Source organism: Gekko japonicus, unplaced genomic scaffold, assembly GCF_001447785.1.
Source record: "Gekko japonicus isolate JY-2015 unplaced genomic scaffold, Gekko_japonicus_V1.1 scaffold554, whole genome shotgun sequence".
Taxonomy (NCBI): domain Eukaryota; kingdom Metazoa; phylum Chordata; class Lepidosauria; order Squamata; family Gekkonidae; genus Gekko; species Gekko japonicus.
The window spans coordinates 638,788-662,447 of NW_015171520.1; the positions used below are offsets into that span (position 1 = coordinate 638,788).

The 23,660-nt window shown below is 46.9% G+C and overlaps 1 protein-coding gene across 2 annotated transcripts in view; it reads right to left on the reverse strand.

Moving 5' to 3' along the window:
- Nucleotides 1-15,639: 15,639 nt before the first annotated feature.
- Nucleotides 15,640-23,660, reverse strand: part of GTF2H4 (general transcription factor IIH subunit 4) — a 23,055-nt gene continuing 15,034 nt past the window's right edge. For both annotated transcript variants that reach the window (XM_015419430.1, XM_015419429.1), the window contains exons 9-14: nucleotides 22,931-23,014; nucleotides 22,558-22,690; nucleotides 20,326-20,456; nucleotides 20,050-20,097; nucleotides 18,797-18,875; nucleotides 15,640-17,786 (exon numbers count right to left, since the gene is read on the reverse strand). In XM_015419430.1, the coding sequence (XP_015274916.1) occupies nucleotides 17,614-17,786; nucleotides 18,797-18,875; nucleotides 20,050-20,097; nucleotides 20,326-20,456; nucleotides 22,558-22,690; nucleotides 22,931-23,014 (648 nt within the window). In that variant the 3' untranslated portion in view covers nucleotides 15,640-17,613. The remainder of the gene's footprint in view (nucleotides 17,787-18,796; nucleotides 18,876-20,049; nucleotides 20,098-20,325; nucleotides 20,457-22,557; nucleotides 22,691-22,930; nucleotides 23,015-23,660) is intronic.

Below are 23,660 nucleotides of genomic sequence, written 5' to 3' on the forward strand. Positions count from 1 at the left end.
CTGGGCACATCTGTTCCCTACTAAACATCCCAAAGGCCTCATGTATTAATTCCGAGAAGCCTGAAGGAACAGAAATCTTTTCTTTTGCCTCTAAAAAAAGCTTGATGTGCTGTCTGGGAGATAACCTTGCAGAGCATCTCTGCCCTTAAAAGCTGCCCAAGCTGTGTCTGCAGAACATGGCACACTAAATACTTGGTTGAGAGACCTTCTTGGAATACCAGAAGTCTGGAGGCGGGGGCAGGCTTTATTCAGCCACCTCTCTGAATATCCTCCAGGCCCCCAGTAGGGGTCAGTGTTGGATTTTTATAAATGTAATTCAGCAGAGTTAAAAATAGCCTAGCAATGCCAGAGTAAAATAATCAGACTCAGAGTCCATGTGTGTTTAAAATAGAAAAGTTTTACTACATCCTAGCATAGGGAAAGGGTAACTGGGATGAAAATAACAACACAGCTAATCCCTACATCTTTACTCTACAAAGGACAAGACTAGAAGAGCAGCAATGGCTTCTCTTACATTCTCCTTGTGGAACAGAACAAAGACGGGAAGAGGAGCCATACAATGCTAAAACACTTTGACACTTTGCTTCCAATCAAACTTCTAGATCAGGGATGCTTTTCCCGGGCTTGCAGATCTAAACTAGCATTGGCTTACACAAAAGCATGTGATTTCCTGTAACAACACAAACAGACATTTAACCCCATATGTACTGAAGTGTTTTCAACATGTAATACCCAACAGTCAGTCACCAGAGGTCACCATAACTTCCAGGGGCACACACACTCACAGATCTGTGGTGGGACCCAAACAGATCAGATCTGTGGTTTATCTAGTCCAGCATCCTTGTCTCACATAGTGGCCAACCAGTTCATCTGGTGGTCTGCCTCCAGGGGCCGCCCTAGGCAAAAGTCTAATTTGCCTAGCGGGTGGGCTGGCCCTGCTTGTAAATCCCAACAGAAAGTCCTTTGGCTGCTTCAAACACATGTACCTGCATTGCCTGTAATACGTAAGCAGGGCTTTGGGCCAAAGCTGGCCATGCCTCCCTGTGGCCAGAGATTAGTCTGCAAGGAGATGAGGGAGAAAGCACTTCATCTAACCCACAGTTTCATTGTGGCATAAATTCCCCATCCCAGGGAACAACTTGATCCAGTGGAGATGGGGAAATATCATTTCTTATTGTAGATAGCATATTGTTTAGCACCCTCCTTCAGTTTTGTACTCCCAGTGTATTGCACTGCTTTTGTGTGATCCGCTTCAATTAAATCCACCGTAAAGTAAAACAAAAAAGTAAATCTTACATGCCCAGGGGAATGCTGCTTGCCACATTTGAGTCAGGAAGCAGTTTTTCTCCAGGCCAGTTTGGCCAGGGATCCTGGAGGTTTTTTGTTATCTTCTGGGCGTGGAACAGCGGTCACTGGGGGTGTAGAAGGGGAGGTATTTGTGAATTCCCTACATTGTGCAAGGGGTTCGACTAGATGACCCTGGAGGTCCCTTCCAGCGCTATGATTATTCTAGGAATCTGCCCAACCCTCCAATATACCTTATCTTAAATATTTCGGTTTTGGGTGTTGTTGTTTTGTTTGTTTTTTAGGAGCCAGGTTTGGTTCTCTACTGAGCCTCGGACTGAGGACCCCCGTGGAGAAGCTGGAGGGGGGCTGCATCCCCCGAACCCCGTTTGGATTTGACAGACCTTGAGAGCCAGCGACGGGAGGGGAAGCCATTCTCTTTGCAATGAATCCAAGCTGCTTTCGTGGCGCTTCCAAGAAGGCAAAGGTTTAAGGCCCAACAACCCCTGCTTTTCTGCCACCTCCGCCCAAGCGCGGCCTTTTTCCCCTCTCCCTCCCTCCCTTCCAGGTTCAACGGGCAGGATCTCAGCAGCGGGTTTCGTCTGAGGTCTGGCCCGCGCAGCCCAAGCAGGGCGTCGAAAGTAGCTCTCAGGGACCTGGAGACCAAAGAACTCCGGAGGTCCCGCGGGCCGCGGCGTCCCTGTGGACATGTCCCAGACATGAGGGAGCAAGCCTAAGCGTGTCTACTCAGGAGTAAGTCCAAAATAGTTGCCAATGGGGTTTACTCCGAGGAAAGTGTCCCTAGGATCCCAGCCTTATTTGCAAAAGAGGAGCGGGGCCGTGTGTGCGACGTGGGGAAGAGACAGCAGCCCTCCTGAGCAAAAATTGTCCTTCACCTTCACACACACCCCGCTGGGGGGGGGGGGCTAAATCGGGGGAAGCCCCGTCTGTGAGAGGGAGTCTAAAACTTCGAAACGAAAAGCCCCCTTTCTCTTTGAACGTTACCACCCAATCTACTTTGGGTGAGAAACGAGGAAACCGGTCACACTGGGAGTGGCAACTTTCTGGGCCTTTTGGGGGTCCCTCCCCAGGCTTCTGCTTTTTAAAACTAAACTCAAACCCAAGCCTCGCCCTAAATTAACCTCCCCCCCCCCCCGGAGCGGGGAGAACAACGCCGGCAAGATTAAGTAGTCAGTAGTAAGCAGGGGGTAAGTAAGAAGGGTAATAAGGAGCTGCGGTGGCTCAAGTGGTTAAGACGCTGAACTGCCGGCTGTGGGAGGTCAGTAGTTCAGCAGTTCGAGACCCGGGTGCCGCATGATGGAGTGAGCTCCCGTCTCTGGTTCCAGCTCCTGCCAACCTAGCAGCTCGAAAGCAAGAAATTGCCAGTAGATAAATAGGGACCACTTCGGTGGGAAGGTAACAGCGTTCCGTGCGCCTTGGTGTTTAGTCATGCCGGCCACATGACCACGGAAACGTCTTCGGACTGCACTGGCTCTTCGGCTTTGAAACGGAGATGAGCACCGCAACCCTAGAGTCGGACTCGACTGGCTTTCGAGCAAGGGAACCTTTACCTAGTAAGCAGGGCGCAGGCTTACTCTAGAAGGGATACTAACGCCATCAAACGCGGAAGCTGAAGCCCTGGAGAAAATTGTCGGTATTTACGGTGTTGCTAAACTCAAATTCTATTCGAATGAACCAGCTGAATTGTTTTAATGAGTCGGGATCCAAATGAAGGATGATGCAGTATAATGCCCTGGAGATATTCGGGGGGTGGGGGGGCTGCCGCGTTGGTCTGCAGTAGAAGAGACAGATTCCAGTCCAGGGGCAATTTAGAGACCAACGAGAATTCCATGGTAGATTAGCTTCCGAGAGTCAAACCTCCTTTCCTTATATACCATCCTTGGCAAGCTCTGTATGCAGTTAACAAAACAGGAGGTGCTTTTTGTGTTGGTTTGTTTTTTTTTGTCTAGAACATGTTTGTGTCCAGTAGCACCTTTAAGACCCACAGAGTTTAATTCTGGGTATAAGCTTTCGTGTGCACGCACCCTTCCTCAGATACACCTGCAGTTGTGTTGATTATCTCATATTTAGTTAAGAAGGATGATGTCTGGTTAGATATGTCTAGGCAAGCGCCTCCTTCCTTACTAAATATGACATAACCAAGTCAACACAACTGCAAGTGTACCTGAACAAGTGTGCGTGCACACAAAAGCTTATACCAAGAATTAAACTTCCTTGCTCTTAAAGGTGCCACGGGACTCAGACTTTGTTCTGTTGCTTCACCTGAATCTATTTGTCGTTTGTTTGCTAATGGCATTTTAACCCCCTCCTCCTTTTTGCCGGACAAAAGGTACAATGCGCGTAATGAATGGTTTAATGACTACTTTCAACAAATACAGGTACGTCTAAGCCCCTGGTTATCTGACACCAACTGGATCAAAACCTTCAATGCTCCACTAATTATAATATAACATCGATGCCTCCCCTCAAAATAGACTCGGACAAACCAAAGAATCTCGGACTCGGGAGACGGAGCAGTTCAGTTGGGGAGAGCTGACTCTGTGCAGGCTCTGTTTAGGTATGGAGTCTTTCTCTACTACAATAAGATAGATTCAGGTGGGGTAGCCGTGTTGGTCTGAAGTAACGGAGCGAAGTTACCAGTCCCTACATATAGGTAGAGATGTAACAAAAGGCTGTGCTTCACTGTATCTGAACAAGTGTGTATGCACACGAAGGCTTATACCCGGAATAAAGCTTTGTTGGCCTTAAAGGTACCACTGAGCTCAAACTTTGTCACAAAAGGTTATTCAAATAAAGGCTTTCCTTTAGATACAGGTGATGCCTTACCTAATTATACATCTGACATTGAAGGGCAGGTTTAAATTCCCGCCCCCTCTTTAAAATAAGCCCTGCCTCCAAACACCGACCACCCTGCTTTTATTTTATTTTAAAATTTTGATGTATTTATAAGGATATTACACAAAGTCAAACAGTTTTTAGAAGATCGAAATAACATAATAATACATATAAATCTGGACACCTTAATTACTAAATAAAATTCTAAAGATATAAATGTAATTATCTTTGTTTAAAGCCAGAAGATTAGATCTAATCGCATTGTCTTTTCCATACAGCTTAATGCAGATAACCAAATAAGTTAAATATTTGTAAAATCCTCTTTTTTTGGTAAGGCTGATAACTTTATGTGTAAATAAAATTCTTTAATTTATCCAAAAAAAGCTGTAAGGGTTGGTATTCTTTTCTGTTTCACAAAATGTAGCAGATTTCAGCCTTATACAAGGAAAATGTTTTGAATTTCTTTGGGACAGAGACTGCCATAGTTCAGTTTAAAAAATTCAATAACATTATAGTCTATTCCCTTTGCTTGCCGATTTGTCACCATTTTCCTTTTTTTATTTCTAATACAGCCCAGCCTCATGTAGAAGGCATCTGTCGGAGGTGAGTCACAAAACCAACAGTGGTTATTAGCACCTTTATACAATTCTAATAGGAGAGGGGTGCAATTGATGTATCATTTTTATTACATTTTCTTTCACACCCAAGATATTACATTTTCTCTCACACCCAACTTCCAAAAATGAGTATCGATGTCCTAAATCCAGAGAGCAATATCATTATTATTTTTTTTAGAAAAGTTTGGCCAGATCCCCTCACAGCATTGCAAAGGATGGTATAAAATGTAGATAGTGAGCCGGAGCTCCGTGAAGCCGTGAGAACTTCAGAGGGAGTTAGAGCTTTATGAAGCTCACCTCTAGAGAGTCTAGCGATAAGCAGACTTCTGATTTGCATATACTGAAGAGAGGGAATTTCCCCAGTACTATGTTCAGATACAGTATCGAATTGCGCACATTTTTTTAAAACCAAAGATGTCACAGTATCAATCCAGCAAGATTTTTGCCATTCTAAACAATCAACATTTCGCCAATCTGCCCTTGGCACTGGTTCTCTTCCTATGGAAGTGAATGGAGAAAACTGTGGAGAAAGTTTGCTGCCAAACTTATTCCAAGTTTCAGCAATACAGTTAATATAGCTATTATTGTTGTCACAGTAATTGCGTCTCATGGTTTTCTTTCGTATGAACCAGCTGCCTAATTGAAATTTTAAAAATGATTGTTCATTATCTGCATGCTACTACTATTTCACAAGGCCATCCAGCTTAGCCCAGAGGCTAAGAAATATTAGAAATGGCCAAACCTGCTTGTGACCATCTTTTCTGGACATCAGCCCAAACTATCCTTGTTTTTTTTCCTTTTGCCAAATATAATAATTGAATATCTTCTGCCTTTCCTTTAGTATTTTACCTGATATACACAGGGAGAGGTTTAGGAATAGGATTATCAATTTTGGCAACAAAGCTATTTTTAAAAGGTTAATTCTATAAAAGAGTGATACTGAAAGGGATCCTCAGGTAGATATTTTATATATAAAATTGTTAACGACCAGGCCCAAAGTTAGTCATACATAATTTCGCTTTATCTAAAGATACATTAACACAGAGATATTTCACTGTGCACTTTTTTTTACCTGGGCTAGCCAACATTTTTCATTTAGGAGAGAAGGGTTCATAGTTCACAAACATAATTTCTGGTTTTTGAATATTTAACTTATATCCCTTACCGTCCTGCTTTTTAACGAGGATCAATGGGCACAAGTCGATAGTTTTGTGGTCCGATTCAACGGGCCTCCGGAAACCTTTAATGTCTGTCTTTGGCTGGATCCTGCCCATAAAGTTTGTTAGGAAACCCCCTAACGTGTTCATTTCACCCCAGCCCTCCCCTTGAATAGCGGGCTGACTGAATAGCAGTAGTACTGGGAAACTGGGGGGGGGGGTATTTAAAAAGAAGGAAGAAGACCCTTCCTTGGCATCAGAAGACCTAGGCAAAAAGGTTAATCTTTATTAATCTTTTAATTTAATCTTTCCGAAAAGCACTTCGAAAGAATCTCGGAGATTGCTTTTTATCGTTTAATGCGCAGATAGATAAATCAGACCGGAAGGCCTGGGTGATCTGGTTCATGGGGTCGCAAAGAGTCGGACTCGACTGTGCGACTGAACAACAACAAGATAAATCAAGAGATGATGATGACAGTCTGTTTCTGATTTCACTTACAATACGGAAGCTGTTTTGAATCATTGTGGAAGCTGTTTTGAATCATACTGACTCATTTCAAGAGAGATCAGACTGATTTTAACCCTAACATCAACATCATTACCAACCTGGCCTTAACATGAGCACCACCGGCAAGGAGCCTGGAGGCGGCCATTATGCGATAATAGAACATCATATTCTAGTAACATCATATGTTGTGTAACTACAGTTTTATACCTAAACTTATTTTAATGTTGTTTATATTGGAGTTTTAATGTATATTTATACTTATGTTGTGAGCCACCACGGCGAGGAGGGTGGCATGTAAATCTAATAAATAAATTATTTTAACTAAAGACCTGGAAAGGTAAAATGAGGGAAGCAAGCTTTTCACTTGCGGCCTGGAATAGATAAACTTCTGACCTCTCCAGTCAGAGGGCTGTAACCTGTAGAGAGCGTCCATCTCCACACAGCCAGCCGTGTGGTCTTGTGGTTAATGCGGTACTTGAGAACAAGCGAAGAGAACCGTCCTTTCCACGTGTCTATTTTAAAAGGAGTGCGTTCCTTTGGGGAGGGGGGAGTCGAAAGAAATCCGATGGGATACTTCAATTTAACAATCTACAGCAACGAGGCGTTAATTAGTTTTATCAACACATTTAATCAAAGGTTCCATTTATTATTTCTTTACTTCATTTATACCCCGTCTTCCTCCCCAAGGAGGGCAAAAGCCGGCTTTCATCACTCTGCTCTTCGCCATTTTTATTCTCACAACAACCCTGTGAGGTAGGTTAGGCTGAGAAGGCGCGATTAGCCCAAACCTCTTTAGGGACTGCTTTGGCCTGTTGCCTCTTCGTTCTCCTTTTTAAAAACAGGGATTCCTTGACACAGTCGGTCGAGCGGGCTGTTTGCGCACTGTTTAGTCCTCCTGCAACATCCCAAGCAACTAGGGGCGTCGTCGATAACTGTCGCAAAGTGAGAGAAAATAAAAACGAATGATTCCCCCAGGCCAGGAGACTAGAGGTGATTTCCCGCAGATCTGTGTTTTGCCGCTCGGTTTCGAATAAGCAGGGCGCCGCCCAAACTGCGTCTTTGCCGGCCAGGGGAAATTCTTCGAGCAGACCCCGAGCTCGCGGCCACCTTTAGCAAGGAGGAGCCCCTCGAGCATCGTCAGACAGCTCCGCACTGCAGCGAGCTGCTGTCAGGCTATTCACGTCGAACGATTTGCAGAAAAATAGCGGCTGGACGCGCCCCCCCCCCCATCAAATGATGCTTAGGTCAGGTGACACTCGCAGAGCGCGCTTCTGGGGGGAGTTCGGATGGGGCTTCGCGCCTGCGGCTGCTCTCCGCCCCCCTCCATACCCGCCCCCTCCATAGAAAAGAGCCACGCCCCCGGAATAGTTGGATCCCTCCTCTCCAGTCCCACATTCCCGATCCGAATGGTCCCCTGCGGTGCCACTCAGGGACTGGCAGCTGCCACATGTCTCTTAGTCTCAAAGACCATTCCCGCACTGTCATTTTTGTCACTCCGTTTGTCCCTTATTGCTTTGCCCCCCTCTCCTTTTCCACATTTCCACATGTATTTTCCTCCCTCTGGGTCTACTAGAGAGAGCAAAACACTTTTTTTGGGGGGGGGGGAGGGACGGACCCTGAAGCATTAGGGACAAACGAGTGATAAAAACGACAGCAGGGAATTGGTTCTTAAGTGTCTTCTCCGCTCAGTGTGATCCGGTGAGGGGAAGTGAGTGCAGGGTGAGTGCAGGGGGAAAGGTTCCTCTCCCTCTTACCTTTCCCAAGCAATTGCACGGATGTGTTAATACACTGAATGTCGGCGCTTCCGCACAGCCGTATGTAGAGGACGGCTTTGTGCCTATGTGTATGCAGGGGTGAGGGAGATGCTCAGGTGAGTTTAGGCGTGCATAGGCTGGATGGCTCGCGGAGGACAGGCTCAGGATCGCTGTAAGCAGGAGTCATCCAGGATGGAAGCAGGTCCCAGTGCTCTTTCCCTTCGGGTGGTAGGATCGGGGTCCTTTTACAGATCGCCCATCTCCCGAGCTTCTTTTCCCGTTTGTTTCAGGGATTGTTTCGCCCAGCATTGGAAGCCTGGCAGAGTCATTTGTGCACGACCTCATGCTAAGTAGCCACTCGTGCCCCAGCATACATTTGCAACTCGGGTTGCGGCGGACTTAACGGGGGCCACTTGACAAAATGATTTGACGCCTCAGTGACAACCGCAGCAGCCATTGTGGTTACTTTGAGAAATCCCTTGCTGTAAAAGAACTGATCATACACAAACAGGCTTCTTTCTTTTTGAACAAACGAATCAGGTCTAGTTGAGTGGCGTTTGGAAACCACTTTAAGGCCCCCTCACACAGGCCGGATATGGGGGGGGAGACGTGGTAATTGCCCCGGCGCAGTTTGATCCGCGATTACCCGATCAGACGCCGGCGGCACACCACCGGTCCTTCCCTCGGCGCTGGCGGGTAAATGAGGGACCGGAGAAGAATGCCACGCACTGGATGCGATCATATCACGGGAGTCTGGAGGCAGCCCATGGCAAACGTTTACTAGTAACGCGCATTATCGGTGGTAAGCCACAGGTCCGCTCCACTTCCCATCCTGCCTCTCCTGCGGCAACTTTGCCATGTGACCGGGGCCTAAAAATAGCAAAGAAATGTAAGTTTTTCTAACTCTTTAATGACCTGGTGTTTAGAAATTATTTTATTTGCCTACTGGCTGAAGGGCTTCATTTCGCTTTTGGGAGGGAACCCCCGGGAAACCCCCCCCCCCTGAAACTGCTTAGGGTTGGAGATAGCCCAGGTTTCACTGCTTTTTTACTTTTATAACCAACTCCATGTAACTGCCCCCCCTCCCAACATGGCCCATCCACAGGAGAAGATATGAAGAGAGCCCCTGAGGGACACACCCTCCCCTCGATCGTATCCTTGGTGTTTGGGGGGGGGGGCAACAGTGGGAGAGCTTCTAGTGTCCTGGACCCGCTGCTCGATCTCCCGATGGCACCTGGTGTTTTTGGCCACTGTATGACACAGGGTGTAGGACTGGATGGGCCAGCGTGGATTCTCTTATGTTCTAATGAACAAGTTGAACTTTTTTTAGAAGTCGGACCTCCCTCCCCAGCCACTGGACGGAGACCGAGGAAGGAGAGCATAACATATCCTAAAGGCAGAAAGGGAACACGAGACAGTTTCCTCTTGGCCTACAGAAGAACACCGTCTTGAACGCCAACACGGGATCCGGGCATCGCTGAACGCGCTCGGTTGCCCCCCTCCCCGCCAGTCCCGTTCCGCTCCCGCGCTAGTCCAACTACCTGGTGTTGCTGAACTCGGTGGGTTGCCTCCCGTTCCAGTCCCGTCCCTCTCCCGCGTCAGTCCCCTTCTGCTCTGCTCCCGCGCCAGTCCAACTACTTGGCCTTGCTGAAGGCGGTCGGTTGCCTCCCCCGCCGTCCCGTCCCGCTCGCTCCCCCGTCCCGCTCCCGTCCAACTACCTGGGATTGCCGGTTGCTTCAGGCGCCAGTCCCTTTCCGCTCCTGCGCCAGTCCAACTACCTGACCTTGCTGAAGGCGGTCGGTGGCCTCCCGGGCCAGTCCCCTTCCGCTTCGCTCCCGCCCAGTCCAGTCCAGCAGAACAATTAAACACTTCCATGAGGCCCGATTCTGTACCTTCACGGGGCTCCTCGTTAGTGCCCTTCAGAGGGGCGAAGAGTGTCTGCTTGGGAAAACCGGGTGGGTGGGTGTGTGGAGTCTCCAGCGCCTTCTCTCCGCCTTTGCCGGTCCCGATTCAAACTGAGCCCCCCTCAGCCCCCTAGCTACAGTGGGGCATCTGGGGCAGGACCCCCGACTTCCCGCCCAGACCCCCAGCCCGGTTATTTTATTTTTCCTGCGTGCAGCGATCGCCCTGCCCTGCCTGCCAGCTGCATACCTTTGGCTGGCTGTGGGTGAGACATGCCACAGGGTGTTGGGTGTTACAAGTTAAAAACACTTCAGTATTTTCAGGGTTAATGATGTTTGTTAAGTCGCATGTTTGTTTGTAACCAATCTGTTTAGACAATAGAAAGCCTGGGAACTTTGGAGCTAATTCGCTAGTTTGATTGGAAACCAATATGTCAAGTATTTAGCATATTGGTGACTTCTTACTCTCTTTGTTCTGACCAAGAAGAAGACGCCATGCCACTTCCCGTTTTACCTTCTAGCTGTAAGGATGTAGGCTTATCAGCTCTTTGTTATTTTATATCCTGTGTACCTTTTCCCCATGTTAGGTTTATAGTAAACTTTTATATTTAAAACACACCATGGACTCAGTCTCTTAATACTCTGCTGACTTACTTAAATAAGAATCCAAACATAGGGCACGTCTGCTCCCTACTCCAGGCAGCACTGACCCAGCACACTGAAGGACTGAACCACTGCCTCCAAACTCAGACATCTCTTTTTCACACGACTCCTGTTGAAGAGAACTGAGAAATGTTTTAAATGTGTCTTTTTGATGTCAGCTTTTAAATTGTTTATTTAAAACATTTAAACAATGCCTTTTTGTTGGGTTTAGAAATATAAAAATCGGTATTTAGCAGAGAAAAAAAATAGCTTAGCAGTGCCAGAGTAAAATAATTCAGACTCAGAGTCCATGTGTGATTAAAATAGAAAGTTTTTACTACATTCTAGCATAGGGAAGGGTAACTGGGATGAAAATAACAACGGAGCTAAATCTCCTACTTCTTTACACTACAAAGACAAAACTAGAAGAGAGTAATGGCTGCTCTTCTTTCTTCTTCTTCAGAACTTCAGACAAAGACGGGGCCATAAAATGCTAAAACACTTTGACACTTTAGTTCCAATCAAACTCCTAGATCAGGGATAAATTTCCTGGGCTTGTACTTCTAAACAATGTTCCCTCTAAGCTGTGGAGTCTTGTGAGCAAAAATTCTACTTTGTGAGCTACTGGAATGAAAGTTGTGAGTGAACAAATTTGGCTACTGCATAAATTAGTTTGCTCTGGAGCCATCCTTCTTGAGCGAAGGCAAAAATATATGAGCCGGAGGCTAAAAAACTGTGAGCTGGCGCACACTAACTCAGCTTAGAGGGAACATTGCTTCTAAACAAACATTGGCTACATGAAACATGTGACTTCCTGTGAGTAACACAAACATTTAACCCCAGATATACTGTTATCAACTTGTAATAGCCAACACTTTTCCTACTCCAAAAAGGGCCTCAAGCCAGCTTACAAAATGTTCTGTGCATAAACACATTCAGAAATTAATTGGCAAGAACCCACTTCCAAAAGTGAGGCACAGATTAAACTTTTAGATGTTTATTAAGCCATTCTGTTTCTTAGAAACATTCAGAGTACCATATATCTGGCTCCAGTTCTCATATCTGGGCACCTTTCAGGACCAGATTTAACTTTTAGCAACAGAACTAAGATAATCACTAGTACCTTCACAAAACTACACTCCTGACAGTTGTTTCTTCATTCGGGAGGCTTACTCCTTCAGGGCGCTTCCTTCAGTGGAGATCGCGGGCGTGGAGTGTGTCAGTCTGATGCTGGAGGCTGATGAGAGTTTGGCAATCTGGCTGGTGTACCGACCGCCTAACGCACTGGCCAGTAGCCTGTTGTCCCTGCTGGAGGCTGTATCAGGCTGGGCGTTGGAGCACCCTAGGCTGATTGTCTTGGGTGATTTCAACGTCCATGCCGAGGACGTGACCTCCAGCCGGGCTACGGACCTGGTGTCGTCCATGGTGGCACTAGGACTCTCTCAATTCATCTCAGCTCCCATGCATCGGCTGGTCACATGCTCGATTTGATCTTCGCAGCGGGGGTGATGGTGGACCAGATCACTGCAGAGGCAGTGCCATGGTTGGACCACCTGGCCCTGAAGGCCCATCTGAACGTTCCACCCTGACCCTGTTTAGGCGGCGAGCGGATTTTTGCTTGCTCGCAGCGCCAAATGGATCCAATGCAATTCCAGATGGCCCTGCGGGATCCGAGGCCCTTTGGCTGCTCATTGGATGAGCTGGTGGAGGACTGGCATGTCCAACTCTCCTCAGCCATCGACGAGATCACTCCCAGATGCTCTCTCCGCTCTCGTGCTAGGCGAGCGCCTTGGTATACTCAGGAGCTGCGTGAGCTGAAGCGAGAACTGAGACGGCTAGAGAGATGGTGGCGCTGAGCTCGCGATGAGGCATCAAGAACATCTTATAGGATGCTTATGAAGGCCTATGAGATGACAGTCAAAGCCACAGAGAGACTTCTATGCGACCTCGATTGCATCTGCTAGCTCACGCCCAGCCCAATTATTTAGTATAATTCGGTCTTTGAGAGCCACAGAGCCACAGGGCAGGCAAAATGTTAGGGAATTGGATATTGGCTGTGAGGCATTTGCAAGCTATTTTGCAGACAAAGTCTTGGTGCTCCGTTGTGACCTCCCCGCCACAATTGAAACAGTGAGTGAACTTGAGGCCCCTTGCACGCCTTTGGTGCCGGGTTTATAGTTTTTTGACCCGCTCAGTCTGGAGGAAGTTGACAGACTGCTCATATCTGTATGCCCAACCACATGCGACCTTGATCTGTGCCCCTCTTGGCTCATAAAAGTGTGCCATGAGGGGTTCCGAGGTGTCCTGCGGGAGATTATCAACACATCCCTCCTGGAGAGACGGTTCCCGGATCCAGATGAATAACCAACTATCGGCCGGTGTCCAATTTGCCCTATTTGGGCAAACTTATTGAGAGAGCGGTGGCATTACAACTACAGGGCTTTCTGGATGATGCTTCTGTCCTCGATCCCTTCCAGTCCGGCTTTCGCCAGGGTCACGGGAAAGAGATAGTGCTGGACTCGCCCTGACTGACGATCCCCGTAGGCATCTGTATCGGGGTGGTGTGGCAACACTGGTGTTGTTAGATCTGTCGGCTGCGTTCAACATGGTCGACCACCAGTTGCTGACCCACCGCCTCGCCGACATGGGGATTCAGGGGCTTGCCCTTCAATGGTTTGCCTCTTTTCTCCAAGGTTGGGGACAAAGGGTGGCGATAGGGGACCAGAGGTCCCGGAGACACCCCCTTGAGTGTGGGGTGCCACAGGAGGCCGTGCTGTCCCCAATGTTGTTTAACAACTACATGCGCTCCCTTGCCGATTGCCCGGAGTTGTGGGCTTGGGTGTCATCAATATGTGGATGACACCCAGCTCTATCTGATGTTAGGCGGCCAGTCGAACTCTGCCCCAAATGACCTACATCGGGTGTTACAGGCTGTGGCTGGATGGCTCAGACTGAGCCGGTTGAAACTAAACCCGGCAAAGACGGAGGTCCTGGGTCTGAGTCAGACTGGTTTAGGGTTAGGGCTCCCGACCTTCGCTGGGGTGCCTTTGGTGCCAGCGCTGGAGGTTAGGAGTTTGGGTGTGCTCCTGGACTCCTCTCTAATGATGGAAGCCCAGGTGGCAGCCACTGCCAAGTCGGCCTTTTATAATCTTCGGCTGGCTCGGCAGTTGGTCCCCTTCCTTGACCGCGATGACCTGGCCACAGTGATCCATGCAATGGTCACCTCGAGGTTAGACTATCGTGGTTCAGTAGAAGAGGTGGAAAGAAAGCAACTTTAAATGTGTTCTCCAACCTCTCACCATCTTTGTTACCCTCCTCTGGAGACAGTCCAGCTTGTCTATATATCCTTCTTAAATTGTGGTGCCCAAAACTGAACACAACCAGAGTCTGGTCTAACCAGAGTCAAGTAAAATGATATCATCACTTTGTGTGATCTGGACCCTATACTTCTGTTGATACAATCCCAAATGGCATTTGACTTTTTAGCTATGGCATCACACTGCTGACTCATGTTCAGTGTATGGTCTACTAAGACCTCTAGATCCTTTTTTGCACATACTACTGCCGAGACAAGTCCCCCCCATCCTATAATTATGCATTTGATTTTTCCTACCTCAATGAAGAACTTTACATTTATCCCCGTTGAAATTCATTTTGTTTTAGCCCAGTTTTCCAGCCTGTCAAGATCATCCTGTATCCTGACTCTTGTCTTCTACTGTATTTGCTACCCCTCCCAATTTAGTGTCATCTGCAAATTTAATAAGCATTCTCTCTATCTCTTCATCCAAATAATTTATAAAGATGTTGAACAAAACAGGTCCCAGAGATCCCTGAGACACTCCACTTGTCACTCTTTTCCAAGAGGATGAGGAACTATTCACAAGCTGATTAGAAGATCTCCTCTCTTGGGTTTTTAGTCAGTAGTGGGTATCTTTTCTTTATCCCCTTAAATGTAGTCCCCCTCCTTATTTCTGTTATAGTTTGTAGTTTTAATAAAAATGCAATAAAAATTCCCCATTGGGGAGCAAAAAAACAAACACAAGCATAATTTGTAGAAAAGGTGGTAATAAGAAAGCAGATTGTCTTTTCAACAGTTAGCACATCAGCCGGTTCAATGACCTTGGTATATTGTTTTTCCTAGGTTAAATGTAGGTTGAGACAGTGGTGGCTGATTCCTGAAGAAGTTTTATTTTGATTCACTTAGAGCCAGTTAAAAGCTTAGTGGTTTCATCAATATTAAGAACATAAGAACATAAGAGACGCCAATGTTGGATCAGGCCAAAGGCCCATCCAGTCCAACACTCTGTGTCACACAGTGGCCAGAAATACCAGTGCCATCAGGAGGTCCACCAGTGGGGCCAGGACATTAGAAACCCTCCCACTGTTGACCCCCCCCCAAGCACCAAGAAGACAGAGCATCACTTGCCCCAGAGCCCCTAGCTATACCTTGTGGCTAATAGCCACTGATGGACCTCTGCTCCATATGCTTATCTAATTCCCTTTTGAAGCCGTCCATGCTTGTAGCACCCACCACTTCCTGTGGCAGTGAATTCCATGTGTTAATCACTCTTTGGGTGAAGAAGTACTTCCTTTTATCCGTTCTAACCCGACCGCTCTGCAGTTTCATGGAGTGCCCACGAGTTCTTGTATTGTGAGAAAGGGAGAAAAGTACCTCTTTCTTTACCTGCTCTTTCCCATGCATAATCTTATAAACCTTGATCATGTCACCCCTCAGTCGTCTTTTCTCCAAGCTAAAGAGCCCTAAGCGCTTTAACCTTTCCTCATAGGGAAAGTGTGCCAACCCTTTTATCATTCGAGTTGCCCTTTTCTGCACGTTTTCCAAAGCTATAATATCCTTTTTAAGGTGTGGTGCCCAGAACTGCACACAGTATTCCAAATGAGGTCTCACCATTGATTTATATAGGGGCATTATTATACAAGTTAAGACACAAGATTTTATTTAAAAATTCAGCTGCTGCCTTCAAACCTGGCTTTCAGCCAGAGCATCACACTTAAGACCCTGACAATCAGGATGGGTTTACGATTTTCCCTTATCCAAAGAAAAGCCCTTTGAATTCCCTCCTTAGTGTGAGTAATTTTGAGATAAGGACCTAAACTCCATCTGACTGTTTCTTTTTACCCAGCCCTATCTGGCAGTTTAACTGTCTGCTTCAACCATCCATTTCCCTCACACTCTCCTGATTGGTTACTGGACATGGCTTTGTCACACACCTAACGTCAAAGGGCACACTTCACCATCTGCTCTTTTAATTTTTATCCCACCCTTACTGTAAGGGGCTCAGGGCAGTATATGTGGTCCCCCCCTATTTTATCCTCACAACAACCCTGTGAGGTAGGTTAGGCTGAGAAATGGTGCTACTTTGCGAGCTTTATGGCTCAACAGGGAAGCGAACACAGTTAGTCCGGCACTTCTTCTAACTACCCCAGGGTCAGTCCTGAGTTTGGGGCACCAGGTAGCTCTTGCAACACTCCCAGCTACCAAGCTCTTTTGGCCATTGGCACTGTGAAGAACCACCACTGCTTCTTTCTAGACCCCCATGCTCTACAAATGCCTTCCAGGTGAAGCATGTATTCATACTTCTGTTTCAATAAAACAAACAGAAAAAAGGCTTATTTACCATTAGGCTCTCATTGGATCCTGTCCCATTTCCCCAAATTTATTGGAGTCTCACGCTGCCTATCAATTTCCATTCAACTGGCATTAGCCTCTTTCAGTTCCATCTTAGCCAAGGGGCTAAAAATAACACTGACTCCTTATTTACAGTCCTAGTCCCTCTGTCTTATCCTCAAGATGAGTGGTGGACAGTGGCTTCGTTGCAGTGCTTTGATCTTTTCCGGCTTAAGAGAGGAGAGCAAGAGGGTTGCAGTGCTTCATTACTCACTATGTCTGGACTAGGAACCTAGGAAAGAGGCTGAGAAGGTTGGTGCAACTTCTGTGCTCCTGGTCGTAGGCCTCTGCGGATCACTCCAGCTGTGCTTATGGACCAGCGGAGATTTGCCCTTCCCACACAATACTGAGAAAAAACTCTACGGAACACAGGACCAGTAAGAACTTTCCCTGTGCCAGTTGCCTAACAGGCACAAAATCAACAGGTATTTTTATCCATCAGCATGGAGAGGCAGTCCTAGGACCCAGTGGACTTGCTGACTTTCCAAAGGTATGTGTGATGTTATAGACATTCTCCCTTGTGCACACCCTCACACAAAAAAACAAGGCAGAACCCAAATAAGGTTGATGTTTGTCACATGTGGGTAGAACAGCCCTTGAATCTTACCTCACTTACTAAAAGGAGGTATCTCGGTGGAGCTGGGGGGAAGGTGGGCTACACAGACCTTGTCACTGATTAAAGACAACAGTGCATCTTCCACCTACTTCCACAGCATGCAGTATGCTAAACATCCACAGGACACTGGCATTTCACTCTCTCACTGATGTTTTAAAGTAACCTGCCTATCAACTCTTTGTGTGTCTCTCTCTCACACACGCACACACTGGTGTGGGTCCTCTAAGGAACAGGACATGGTGCCTACAAACTATCTCAACATTTTAGGCACAGACCTGTTCCATAACAAAACTAGCCCCATTTCAACACCCTCCTGCCAGGAAGAATCGCTGACAGGTGATGAAGTTTTAACTATTCCACTGCATGAACTGTAACTTCCAGGGTTTTCCATCTTCCAACAGCTCTTCTCCTCTTCACACCTGAACAGGAGTCACCAGGCAACCCCCAGTATGCCTTCTTCTCGGTTAGCAAACTCCTTTAGGATGTTCACCCAAAGTTATGAGGGAGGGATGCAGCAAATGACACCCCACTCTACTACCATGTAGTACCAAGGGGGAGAAGAGAGAAGTTCTGAACTCTATCACTCTCCTCAGGAACTGTGTTTCTGCCGCTTCCAGAACCGCTTGACATCCGAGTGGCCAGCAGGAGTCACCACCATGAGACGTCTGGATGGGTTCTCAAAGACAAGCACCCCGAGCTCCCTGGCATGATCGCGCAGTAGCTCAAAATCAACTTGGGACAGGAACTGGTTGTAGAGGACACCTAAGGGAGCAAAGCCACAGTGTAAGGATAAAGAGGATCCCACAGAAAGGGAAGATGCATGAAGCAGCTGGAAGGGTAAAGATATGGGCACAAAAGTGGTTATGAGAAGGGAAAGGGCAAGGCCAAACATGATGGGGAGAGGACGAAGAAGGGGGGAAACATGATACAAACAGAAGGGTTAAATTAGGCAGAAGAAAGAGAAAAAGTGTGGTAAGATAAAAAGAAAGTGGAGATGAACAAAAGTAATGGAGATGAGGAAAAAAGAAAATGAATCAGATAGAAGACAATACAGGCCAAGTGTTGTGAAGAGAAGAGGATTATGGACCAAATATTTTGTTGGAACAAATTAAAGGGGAGGGGGAGAGAAAAGCAAAGGAAGCAGAGAATCAGAAAAGTGCAGGCAACAGATGGGTTGCAGGGGAAAGGAGTAGAAGAAAAGAGAGGCACTGGAGAGGAAGAGGAGAACAAGTGTAATGTGAACAGAGGGAGAATCATGTGAGAGTGTGCAGAACAGATTATAACTGCATTTCCAAAACACTGGTAACCCACTGAGCTCAAGATGGCTTCCAACCAAACAAAAATGAAATAATTTAATTTAAAACCTAATGAAATCTAATACAGCAGCTCTGCAGGGGCGCCACACTCAGTTGGTAGCCACAGACTGTCCAGCAGAGGTTGGTTTTGATGCCCCCTGAAAACCAACAAGATCAGAAGCAGCTCCAAACCCCAAGGAAGTGATTCCACCACCTCAAAACCACAGCCCTCCCCTTCACTGACTAAGAGGCACAAAGCAAAGTTCAGCCTACAGAACATAAACAGCAGATGGGTTCATGATGGGAAAGACAGAAAACTGGAAAGGAAGTATCAGTGATTGTCCTGGAGAGGTGCATGGGGGGGACGGGACACTGTCACAGCACAAAAATCTACCTGAGGGAGACAACGTCCACTCTTTTCCCTCGTCACATTCCTTGCTTCTTTTCTAACAGGATCTTTCTTCCACACATACTCACCCTCAGAGAAGCGCAGCCGATCCCGTTCCAATTCCCACAGTCGGATCTGATCTGTGATGGTGGGGGGCAGCACTGGGGTCTGTTGGGAGATCAAAAGAGAATTATGGACCTGTGACAAGCCATTTGCCAAAGTGCAGAAAAAAAAGATTAGCTTCTCTTGTTGCTTCAGCAGCTGAGCCTTCCCTTGGCATCTGCCTGTCCCCTTACCCAGAATCCCAGTTACTCTTCTTCCCCAGCACTAAGCAAAAGAAAAAGAGTTGGATTTATACCCTGCCCTTCACTTGGAGTCTCAGAGCAACTTACAATCGCCTTCCTCTCCTCACAACAGACACCCTGTGAGGTAGGTGGGGCTGAGAGAGCTGAGAGAGCTGCCCTCGAGAGAACAGCTCTGAGAGAAAAGAGGGGAGGGGAGAAGAGTTCTCTTGGAAAGTTATTGAAGTTTTCTTTGCACGGATAACATTGTTGCTTTTCCCCACCAGGAATCTAATTAGGGACTACATTATTACCTTTTCTAGCAGGGATCGTAACAGGGGCCAGCAACCTTTTTTGAACCAAATTTTACAATTTTGTCTCAGTCGTTCCCTTTGATCAGTTTAGACAAGGGTCTTGGAGCCAAGAAAGTGTAACTTAACCCACCCTGACTGCTATCATTATAATTGCTGGCCATCAAGTTGCAACCCATTCAGGGCCACTGAGGACCAGGGAGTTTTCAAGGCAAGAGATGAGCAGAGGTGGTTTGCTGTTGCCTTCCTCTGCATAGCAGCCCCAGTCTTACTTGGTGGTGTTAGTTTCTATGTTGTTAGTTTTTGGAATTGTAAGCCACCTTGAGCCACAAGGGAAAAGTGGGGTATTGACATTTTAATAAAATAAACAAGGAGGAGGAGGAGGAGATTGAATTTATACCTCACCCTTCACTCGGAATCTCAGAGCGGCTTATGATCTCCTTCCCTTCATCTCCCCACAACAGACACCCTGTGAGGTAGGTGGGGCTAAGAGAGTTCGGAGAGAAATGCTCTTGAGAAAAGAGCTCTGAGAGAACTTGTGACTGACCCAAGATCACCCATCAGCTGCATGTGGCGGAGTGGGGAATCAAACCAAGTTCTCCAGATTAGAGTCCGCTACTCTTAACCACTACACCCAACTGGGTGTAGAAAGTGGAACAGAAATACACACAGTCATAAAATATAATCTATAGGACATCCTTCCAAAGCAACTCAGGAATGCTGGTTTCTAGCCTTCCTTATCTTCCTCACCTGTTTTAGCATCACGGAGTGGGCTCTGGTACGCAGGAAGTGAATGATCTGTAGAAAAGAGAGAACCCAGGGAATTAATCAAAAGTTGGCCTTGACACATTTTGAGTGCCATAATTACTTGATCCCTGTGGCCAATGAATGTTGTGTCCACGCCGGGAAATACCCACTTCGAACCTGGCAACAAAGGAAACTAAGCGGCCTTCCAAACAAGCTGCAACCCTTTGACCCTTTTCAAAGCAGCTTGCTTACTTTCAGCTGCCTCTCGGCGATTCTCACCTGATCCGCTGTGATGCCATTGGCAATGGCCTGCTGCACACTCTCCCGGGTGACCTGAGCCACCACCAAATTGGGGAAACGATACAGCATTTCTGAGAAGAGGGCGATGAGGGCGATCTGCAACTCAGAGTCTGGGAGGAGGTAGAGAGACCGGGGGAAGGGGGGGGGGAAGCAGAGAGAAACAAAGGTCACATTTTCATTTCTAAAACAGTCAGCATGCAGGTTCAAGCCTCCCTGGAAAGGGCACCTTTTAAGCGGAAAGAGATCTCCGTCAGCCCAGACCAGGAGTGCTGGAGCTTGCATGTGCTCCACATGTTGTAATGTCAAGATACTCTTAAAGCACCCTCTCCTTTAATCTCATAAAATAAGCCCTGGAATCGAAAACAGCTATATCCTAGAGAACCTGTCTTAAATTAAGCCCTTAACATTGATTTATTTTTACGATATTTATAGTCCACCTTTCTTACTGAAACACAAGGCAGATTACACAGTGCCAGCCTGGACAATCAAGAGAGAAGAAGAAGAGATTGGATTGATACCCCGCCCTTCACTACCCAAAGGTGTCTCAGAGCGGCTTACAAACTCATTTCCCTTCCCCTCCCCACAACAGACACCCTGTGAGGTGGGTGGGGCTGAGAGAACTCTGACACAAACTGCCCTTTTTCAAGGACAGCTGTGCCAGAGCTTGTGACTGACCCAAGGTCACATCAGCAGGTGCAAGTGGAGGAGTGGGGAATCAAACCCGGTTCTCCCAGATTAGAGTCGGCACACTTAACCACTACACCAAACTGGCTCTCAAGAGGGTGGGACACCCAATTATCAGTGCAACAGGGTCTGGATTGCAGAAATCTGAAGCCAAGCATAAGCATTTGAATGCAACATGTTAAACAACGCAGAAATTAGTGTGAGCATACTTACAGCAGCAGACAGTACACAGTAGAATAGTCCATGGTCCCTCCCTATCCCTTTACCAAAGCATCTTTCTGAACCACTTAATTACTGCCCAGCCTAACCCTATTAACTGCGTAGAAAAGTCCTCCTGAATAATTCAGTTTTGCCTAGTCTGCAGAATGCCTGGAGATAGGGAGCCTTCCTGACCATACTAGGCAGACCTTTCCATAAACTGGGGGCAACAACAGAGTATACATGTGACAGAGATAGGAAAGAGACTACAGATAATTTATTCTATTAACCTGACTTGTTTTATTGTTATGATTTCCTTTTACTTACTTGATTGTATTACTTTCTTTAATAAGTCCATTCTTCTAGCCCGACGGCTTTGAACAGCTCACATTGACAGGCCAGACAAATTAAAATCAATGATATATCAACCCTTATATTTTTATGTTAAAGAACAATCAATAAAACCAGTACTGCTGCCAGGGTAGTTTTAAGTTCCATTCTGGCCATTAAATTAGTAATCCTTTGTGAAGAGGGTAACACTGCCATATCGTGTACAAAAGGGGAGATCCAGCGCTTAGAGGGCCAGTCTTTCCTGTTGCACAATTGCAAAGCCTGTCTGAAATGGGAATCCTCCCCTGATAGCCTATTTCTTCCAAAGGAACAGCACTCAGTCCAGCTCCTATAAATAGTGTCCTACTGTCAAGAACTCTAAATATAAGGAGTTTGACAGGGAAAGACCCAAGCATAATGGAGAACATACGCTACCGGATCTCCTACAAGTACTTAGGAAATCCAATTCATTACTTGATTTTATTGTCCTGCTTGCTTTTTGTTTTACTGCTCTAACGACAAGCCTCCTGGAGCAGATCTGGAGAGGTAGCATACACATTTTCTAAACAAAAAAATTAACAAATTAAATAGGCCACTTCCGCACTGTCACTTTCGTCACTCATTTTTCCCTATTGCTTTGGGTCCCCCACCTCCACCTTTTCCACATGTGTTTTGATCCCTCTGGGACTACTAGAGAGAGCAAAACACTTTTTTGGGGGGGGAAACCCGGAAGCAATAGGGACAAAAGAGTGATAAAAATGACAGTGTAGAAGTGTCCATAGTCAGGGGCTCTTGACCCACTTTAGTTAAAATTTCAATTCAGGTGTCACAGCAACGTGCGTATTATCTGGGATTTGCAAAGCCAGGCAGGCAGTTAAGCCAGCCAACCAGGACTTGAGGAGGAAAGAAGATAATGGACCCGGGGAAGAGAAGGCAGTGCGGTCCCGGTGAAGTAAGCAAACCAGCACAACAGGGACATCCTGGGCTTTGACCTCTGACCTGTGTATGCATAAATCCTGTAGTTCGTCTCCACAACAATGAAGCCCTGGTTGTGGGTGTCCACTGAGGTGCCTGAGATGCCAGAGGAAAGGTTGATGGCCAGGCGGGTGGGGTAGTAACGCCTGGATTTCCTCTGGAACAGGAGAAGAAAGGACAGCAGTAGTAAGACTCTGACTGGTTTGAGACCTCCCCCTCCCCCATTTATAACTCTTTTGACAATTCACAGCTCACATCTATGATCCCAATTCACAACCTTATCACTACTATTGCTAACATCTTCAGTTCCCCAGCCTGCAGCCGTCTGGCCATCTTTTTCCAAATTCCAGTTCCCCCCAAACCATGCCTCCATCTCTCATGCCTTTCTAGGCATTACCTTCCTCTGAAAGACCAGGCCAAACTCCCGAAGATGCTGAAGGAAATTCAGCAGAGAGTCACTCATCCCTTCCACAGAATAATCCTGGAAGAGAGAAAAACAGGGCTGGTTCACACATGTGGGCGCATCGCTGGAATTATTCAGTGACTGACAGTTGATGGTGTGAATGATGGCTTGGCTGAAAAGCACAGCAGCCCAGTTCACATGTTACCCTGCACACACAATCTGTGCAGGGTGTAGACTTGATTTTTCATTATAAATGCTTTGAGTAATTATCATGTTACGTTCAATACATGTACAGGTGAACATGTGGTTGAAACTTCACATTTATCTAGGCACTTGTCCTCGTTTCATTTGTAAAGAGAACACACCTTGGCTCTTCCTTACAAACAGATGTACGTATGTACATGCAGTATGTACATGCATTCACAATAACACGTGAAGATGGCTTGGGATGCAATACAGAGTTCTACCTGTGGTGGTTACTCTGCAATGCCTCATTCACACTTCCAGGACATCACATGACGCTGCATTTATCAAGTGACGAACGGGCAAGTGTGAATCAACTCACAAGAACCCTGCGCAGGCGACTTCCGGTCTGTGGCTTCAGCAATGGCGGAGGCTCTCTCCTGAACAGGGGAGGCATTCCGCGCTCCAGGGGTGCTGGAGGGGTGCCACCTCAAGTGGCACCCCCAGGTGAGCCTCAGTGTGGAGGCTCCAAGCCGGGGGC